The sequence below is a fragment of the Onychostoma macrolepis genome, chromosome 10 (assembly GCF_012432095.1).
Source record: "Onychostoma macrolepis isolate SWU-2019 chromosome 10, ASM1243209v1, whole genome shotgun sequence".
Taxonomy (NCBI): domain Eukaryota; kingdom Metazoa; phylum Chordata; class Actinopteri; order Cypriniformes; family Cyprinidae; genus Onychostoma; species Onychostoma macrolepis.
In genome coordinates this window covers 20,620,875-20,629,055 of record NC_081164.1, presented here as the reverse complement: position 1 = coordinate 20,629,055, position 8,181 = coordinate 20,620,875, and the positions used below count along the sequence as shown (strand labels likewise).

The 8,181-nt window shown below is 37.7% G+C and overlaps 1 protein-coding gene across 3 annotated transcripts; it reads right to left on the bottom strand.

The window, feature by feature from the left end:
- Positions 1 to 290: 290 nt before the first annotated feature.
- On the bottom strand, positions 291 to 5,566 carry trim69 (tripartite motif containing 69). Of its 3 annotated transcripts, none has more exons than XM_058789365.1 (6): positions 4,826 to 5,564; positions 4,660 to 4,755; positions 3,452 to 3,685; positions 2,726 to 2,748; positions 2,518 to 2,636; positions 291 to 1,746 (listed from the first exon to the last, which is right to left on the bottom strand). In XM_058789365.1, exons 1-6 carry the CDS (start codon positions 5,315 to 5,317, stop codon positions 1,202 to 1,204), a joined length of 1,509 nt encoding a protein of 502 aa, XP_058645348.1. In that variant the 5' UTR covers positions 5,318 to 5,564; the 3' UTR covers positions 291 to 1,201. The 3 variants fall into 3 exon arrangements, with proteins under 3 accessions (XP_058645348.1, XP_058645349.1, XP_058645350.1); XM_058789366.1 differs by having other exon boundaries at positions 2,518 to 2,633; positions 4,826 to 5,563; XM_058789367.1 differs by lacking the exon at positions 4,660 to 4,755 and having other exon boundaries at positions 4,826 to 5,566.
- Between the last annotated feature and the right edge of the window lie 2,615 nt (positions 5,567 to 8,181).

Sequence of the window (8,181 nt, the reverse complement as noted above, 5' to 3'; positions counted from 1 at the left end):
CGTGGTAGCTCCGGTCTCTGCAGGAAAGTAATGGGAGTTACCAGATCGGGGCGTTTTTCCACCATGTTACCTGATTGGCTGACGTCCTACACGATTTAGAAACGCCCACTTTTGCTCTGCAGAGACCTCAATCTCGGTAGCTCTCCGTCTTTCCGTGAGTACAAGTGCACCATCTTGTGGTTAGTGATGGTAACTGCATTGATTTTACGATGTTATGACGGAAAAGAGGCGGGAAAGATTTTGTTAAATATTTACCAGACAGTAAAAAGAAGCAGAACATTTTGTTGTGGTTTTTAATAATTTATTTCATGGATTATACATGTTTGTATCAAAATGATATGAAATCATTAGTCTTGTAGATTTTAGACTATAGACTGCTCATCATCCTATGACCTAATGTGATCTCTTGTGTTTTACAAGTGTATATTTTCTCTTTCTCTGCAGGATTCGAATAAGGACCGTGTAGACAGTGAGGTCCGTAACATCTGTTAGCATTCATCTCGGTGACAGTGGAAGTAGGCTATGCTTGTGTCCATCTTTGGTCACTTTTTCGATTGGCTGATAGCGCAAGAACATGCACAAACCCCTCACTAGTGATAGTCCTGAGATTGGCGTCAAAGGCAGCAGATAAAGGAAAATATAAATCCACTTTTAGGATAATCTAAAAAGCATCAGCCACTGGTTAAAGATCCACTATACTGAGATATTTTATGTATATTGTATGATTATATGTTGCTTGCCAAAAATATGAAAATACACAGCCAATTTTGAATGGCTGTCAATGGGAGAAAAATGCTTTTTGCTTTCACAACAGTGTAGTTACGACATCTACCGGCAGGCGCTGGCTTGACCATGCTGACCAGCCAAATCCTCACTCCTACATGTAAAATATATGATATCTGCCAGGTAATGAGGTAATTTATGCCTGGTCGTCTAAAATAAAATCCTTTAACGTGGGAAAGGGTCATAAGCCATGGTTTCCAACCATTTTTGAAGATTTTGTTTCATCTTCATGTGCCTTCACTAACCCACTGTCATGTTAAGACAGAATAGCCATATGCATATGCAAGTATTTTTTTTTTTGAAATTGCAAGTCTCAGAAACAAAAAGTCTTAACTTAAAATATCCAGGTCCAGCCTAGTGTTTATATAAAAAAGAATTATTAATGTTATTAAAAAAAACATGAAATAAAATAAAAAAATCAGATTTTAGGTAGGAACACTTTAAGAGGCTCATTTTCATGCACTTTATCCAGGAATCCCAGGTTAAAATAAGGGTAGAGGGTCTCGGTGAAGATGTCCTTGAAGGTGTAGAGGTGCGTCATGCTCTCGGCATTGTAGAAGGACACCAGGCCTCTTTTGTAGTCCAGATACACGCCGATCCTCGCCAGTGGCTCTTCCAAAGACAGCAATGTTGGTGGAGACGTCCCAGCCATATACTGAACTCCATACGATAGTGAGAGTGTCCAGAAGCCATTGGCAGGCATGGTATTAATGACGCCTTTTCTCGTGACTGATTCACGAGCAACTCCCACAGTCCACACGGTGCTGCTGTACACCTCCACCTCCCAGTAGTGGCGGCCTTTAGTGAACCCTTGACTGCCCAAGAGAGACAGCGCGGCATTGAATCGCTGTGGATTGTCCTGCACCGCAATGTTAAAGGTTTGGTAGCGCACACAGGTAAGCGAAGATGTAAGACTGAGCCAGGGGTTGGCTGTTTTGGAGTTAAATGTGATGGCTGAGGGAACTAGAAAGGGAACAGTGTAGAAGTGAAGAGTTAGTTCATGCCTTCCAGGAATTAAAATTTGCTGAAAATGTATTTACCATCTGGTCATACAAGATGCAGATCATTTTGCTTCTTCAATTGAACAGATTTTGAGAAATTTAGCATTAGATCACTTGTTCCCAAATGGATCCTCTGCAGTGGATGGGTGCCGTCAGTTCAAACAGCTGATAAAACATCACAATAATCCACAAGTAATCACATGACTCCAGTCCATTCATTACGGTCTTGTTAAGTGAAAAGCTGCATGTTTGTAAGAAAAAATCCCTCATTAATACATTTCTAAATTCAAACTGACTTCTGCCTAAATTCTGAATATATAATCCATAATAATTCCATAATATTGCTTTCATTATTTTCCAAAGTTAAAAATGTGTTTATGTTAGATTTGTTTCTTACAAATATGCAGATTTTCACTTCACAAGACATTAATGGACTGGAGTTGTGTAGATTACTTGTGGATTATTGTGATGTTTTTATCAGCTGTTTGGACTCTAATTCTGACGGCACCCATTCACTGCAGAGGATCCATTGGTGAGCAAAGCTAAATGTCTCCGCATGTGTTTCGATGAAGAAACAAACTACATCTTGGATGGCCTGAGGGTAAGAAAATGTTCCACTTTTTTTGGTTATTCCTTTATTGGAGTTAGTCCTTTAATGTTTATTTACACAGCTTGATTCAACATGTGAAAATTCATATTTAACCTCATTTTTCTTTTAGGATCATTCTCAAACCTGGATAGATGCTTCCCTTCAGTGACTTCCACACTCTGTACTGCAGGGGCCCAGCAAAGCGGCCCTCACACAGTCTGGGTGGCGTCAGTGCCGGCTTCTCAAACTTCGGTGGCTGCCTGCTTGAAACAACACAAGCCCAGACACAAAAACAACTCAAGCACTTCCTCGTGAAAATATTAATTGTAACAGATCCATAGAGGTCTCTCACCTTTGAAGCAGGCCCTTTATACTCTGCAAAACGACAGGAAAAAGGAGATTGATGAAATTGGCTCAGTTCGAGAGGCAGGGACAGAAGTTTTCCACATGAGATCAGTGTTTGAAACTAAGCTACAGCTCCTTTTTTCATCTGCGTTTCTGGAAAATCCCCTTGTGCTGCACTAATGGCATTATCTTCCTATTGCAAGGGTGAGATCATTACATTGTATCCTGTGTTGACCCAAGTGATATCCCACAGAGATTTCTGTTAGCAGTTAACTACTGAAATGATCATTTAAGATATATTATATATAAAATATATTTTCTTTTCAGATTTTAAATGTATAGTTTTTACATCATTAATACATGTTTTAACATTACTTCAAAATTTTTTGTATCATATTTATGATATTATATACAACATTTCATTGCATCTCAAGAATCTAATTTTAATGCAATTAACATTCTGTCTTTCTTTAAAGGGTCATTGACACAAAAATCACTGGAGGTCTGAAAGTCTCTGTGCACTTGATTGTAAGTAGGCGTTCCTCCTCTACTGCAGTATATCCAGCTGTATCTGGTGCTGGATTACACAAGTGTCACTGTCTGCACACCCATTTGTCAACAATCTGATGTTCTAGTTTTGCCTCAAATCACCACCTCCCAATGAAAATAAATGTATTTTGGTCTCGTTTGTTCTGCAGATATCTGTCAGTGTGACGTGTGGCTTTGCACTCACCCTGAGTAGAGTGTAAGGATCCTGTTCACTGAGTTTGTCCTCGATGTCATTCATAGCTCTGCGCAGGCGTGATATCTCCACACTGAGCAGGGCCTTATGCTCGTCCAGCCTTATCAGCTCTCGCCGTTCCTCGGTCTTCAGCTTGACCTGCAGGAGTTTCTCTTCCTGGTACAGGAACTGATGAAGCTCGCTGAACTGTGCCTCGATTCTCTGCTTCAGATCTGCAGTGTGGTCCTGGGTACAAAACCAAGAGAATATGAGGTGATGTTTTGCCTCAGGGGTTGAGGTCAACATGCATTTGGCATTTACAACTAATTTTGCTTGGCTAACACAGAATATTTGAGAAAAAATGTACTGAAATCGAATGGTTTGTATTTATTTTAAAAATACAAACCATTATTTTTTATTTTAAAAAAAATAAGGCCATTTATTTTAGCAGAATGGAGCTAGAATTTTATTTTTTCTATTTTTCCTCAAAGTTTTGGTGAGTGTTAGAAAACGTGTTCTATTCAAACATTTTTTTTGAGTGATTCATCAGTGCGATGAATCACTGAAAAAAAATGTTTGAGAGGAACACGTTTTTCTGTCCTATTTAACATACTCATGTTGTTCCAAAATTGCATTTCTTGCTTCTGCAGACGACAAAAGATATTATGTCTTAGAATTTCAATGAAAGTCAATGGAGTAGAATGTTGTTTGATGTCATTGTATGGACAAAAACAGTTGAAACATTATTCAAAATGTCTTTTGTATTTGAAACAACACGAAGGTGAGTACACTCTTAAAATAATGGTTCTTTATTGGCATGGTTCCATGAAAAACCATTTAACATCCATGGAACCTTTTCATTGCACAAAAAGTTCTAAAAGAAAAAAAAAAATATCTGTAATTATTAAAATGTTCTTCACACTAATAATAATAATAAAATGGTTCTTTTAAGAACTGTTCACTGAAAGATTCTTTAAGGAACCCAAAATGTTTCTTCTTATGGCATCACTGCAAAAACATTCTTTTGGAACCTTGATTTTAAAGAATCTAAATGATGACAGACTTTTCATTTTTGGGTGACCTATAATTTTGAACCTACAAGTTGCTACTTACTGGAAAGAGTCAAGAATTTAGATGATTAGGTGTTAGTGAGTTTAGGATTAGGACTTTTCCATTTAAGAGGTATTGGAGGGTGTGCATGAGGTTTAGTTTCTTCTTACCTTCAGCTTCTTCACCTCCTCTTCAGTCTCTCTCTCACACTCTAGGGCAGTGTTGAGCTCTTTTTGAAGAGCATTTGCTGAAGTGGTTAGGGAAGCCTGTTCATCACAAACACAATGAGCTTTCAGCTGAGCTGAGGAAGTTAGAAAACATGTCTTTGATTCTTACCCGATATCTCTGCTGTGCATCTTGCACGCACACCAGCTTGTGAACCCGGTGATCCTGAGAGATCCCGCACACCAGACACACCAGCTCTTGGTCTTCCTCACAATACAGCTTCAGCTCTTCTCTGTGTCGGCTGCAAAGTGGGGTCGGAGGAACCGTGTCTGCTGACATCCCGGTCAACTGACCCCCACTTTCCTCAATCCCCTGGCAGTAGCTCTCCACGATGTTGGCCACAATGCGGTTGGGTCTGTAGCTGTGGCCTGGAAAGACTTTCCGGCACTGAGGACAGGAACCAGATCCACCCTGGCCTTTTCCACGAGGGCCGCTCCAGTAACTCGTAATGCAGGCCTCGCAGAAAGTGTGGTCGCAGGGCAAGGAAACCGGGTGCTTGAACAAGTCCAGGCAGATGGAGCAAGTGAGATCCCTGCTTAGGCGCTGTGCAGAGTTCTTGGACACTCGAGGACTGATTTCAGCCCTCAGTTTTTGCTTGTCCATTTTGTCCTGTGGAGGAAGATTGGACAGCTACTGTGATCTTCTGTACTGTTCTTCTCTTCGTCTCTTCTCTCCCTGCTCTCTCAGAGTTCTGGCCCTGTCTTTCCTGTTGACTGTGAGAAAGGATAGGGGGAGCTGAGGGGGCGGCTCTTGTCTCAGGCTTGATCCTGCCGAAAGTTGGCTGGAGTTGCATGTCCCCTCCGCTTTGCTTCAACATGACGTCAGACCTACAGTCAGGAAACTGAGAAAGACACGGACTGTTTATTTTTAGAGAAAGCCTCATCTATGCATTGGTCCCATGAATTCCATTATAAGAAGCTTTATTGCACAAACACAGTAACCTGGTATTTATCTAAAACCTTTTAATCCCCTCCATATGACTGTGCGTATGTCAGCACAAAAAGCTTTGTGAGTAAAACCAGATGTGCCCCGCTTTCCTTTTTAACTTTCATTAGGAATATAAGCATATTCAAAATGTGAAAAGATTACTTTTACAGTTACTTTTTAATCTTTATTTCTAAATAGAAAAACTACATTTCTAATGCCTCATTATATTTTATCAAAATTTGGTCTCAACTTTTAACAACTTGTTTTCTAATATTTTATTTATTTATTAATTTTGTTAATTATTTCAACCTGAATACTACTATTCTCTGTTTTGTAATGGCTGTCGAGTTTTTCTGTGTTGCATGCCTCAGTGAAGCAATATTTTCTCTCCTGATTGACAATAAAGTGAATCTTGATCCTTTATTACAATAACCAAATTGTCATTTAGTATAATTTCAGTCTAAAATAGCAAATTTTTCAAAGTTAGCCTTTGAAGACAACTACTTAGACAGTTGTTTATCTAGTTGAAAGTGCCATTGTGGTCCGCACATGCCTGCAGCAGTGGCTGCTGTAATCTCAAGGGACTGCAAGCCGAAAAGAAAGCGCTGGACTTGAACTCCGTCCCCATGTTCTCCAGGACCGCTCGGCCTACGCTTCCTTCCTGTTCATATTGTTAAGGTTCATTTCCATATATCCTGCCCCTCTTCCAAGTTCCCAAAGAAAAAAAAAAAAAAGATGGCGCTACAGCTATAATTTCATACAGAGAAGGACAGTCTATAATGGATGTTTGAATAAACATAGATGGATGTGGAGTGTCTCTTGGGAAAAAGTCTTGAGGGCTCAGAGTGACTCAGAATTGGGTTTTATGTAAACTCTGCAGTGGTGGTATCGCAATCTTCACAGGAAACTTGGCAGTCACGATAGGGGCTTTTAAATCAGAGACTCTTTTACAGTTGTTTACTAGCATTGGGAAATTCCACCCCACTTCAGTTGGGTGTGTTCAGGAGTTTTGGGGCTAAAGTGGGAAAACAAGAAACCCGCTGTAGGAACCAGCTGGCAAGCCCTGTGGTTGAGGATTCTGCCTGCAAGATGGGACAGTGATTGAACTGTTCTCTGATTCGTGTGAATCAACAGCATACAATCCCATGTGAGTTTCAGTTCTTGAATCACCATTTGATCCCATTCCAATAACTTTATCATGCACACTTGAACAGATGATCTAATATGATCTAATACTCTGTGTGTGTTAGAACAGGTTATGGAGGAATGCTTATATACACACAATTTGAGGTCATGCTGTAGATTGCTTTCAGCATGTAATGCAGGAGTCTGCAAAAGAAGCTGTTATGACATGTTTCAAAGTGTCAGCAGTGTTCTGCACTTTGACATAATTCATCTATAATACAGTTCAACCTATTTGTATATAATTATTACGTGCACTTTTATAACTTTGTATAAAATGTTGAAAAGCTAATTTTCCAATGCATCATTATTAGTGCTGTCAAACGATTAATCGCGATTAATCGCACCCAAAATAAAAGTTTTAGTTTACATAATATATCTGTGTGTAATGTGTCATTTATTATCTATAAATAAATACACACACAGTTTGTATTTTGGAAATATTTACATGCACATACATTTATATTCTTATATTTTATATTATATATAAATATATTTAATATATAAACATAACATATTTTTCTTAAATATATACATGCATGTGTGTGTATTTATATATACATAATAAATATACACAGCACACACATATATTATGTAAACAAAAACCTTTATTTTGGATGCAATTAATCGTTTGACAGCACTAATATATCAGTTTTCTCAGTGTTCTGAACTGGCATAATATTTATCTAAATATATAATTATTATACACTACATATTAATTACGTAGGCCTAGATGATTTCATTTTTAACTTTATTTTTGCAATTTTCATAGAAACACAGATAACATACCTCTTATATAGTGTTATGCACTGTGACATAGTTCATCTATAATACAGTTCAACCTTCACTGAAAAAAGTGGTTGCAATCAATTTATTTTAGCTACATTTAATATAATTTTAACATTAGTTTGCGGTTTTCGTTGCGGTTTGCTGCAATAACAGCAAAAAAGATATGCTCAAATGAATAATTGACGTTGGAAATGGTGCCCTCTTGTGGCCAATTGCTGCAGTTCAAAATTCAAAGTTTTCAATATTTAAAAAAAATGTTTCTTTTATTGCAATAATAATAAAGAATACAGTATAAAAGATAACAAACAGAAAAGAACAGTATGTACAAAACGAACAACATACCTTTCAATGAAAAAAAAAAAATTAAATAAAATAAAATACTCAAGGATTAATAGATAATAAATAAATAAATAAATAAATGTAAAATATAAGTTCTTTAAAATTGACAGAAAGAGAGAAAAAGAGGGCATACAAATAGAGATACAAATATATTAAGGGGAAATCTTAAATATGGCACAAATTCTAGAAGTTTTTAAAGCTTTCTTATTAACAGACATTAATATTGTATT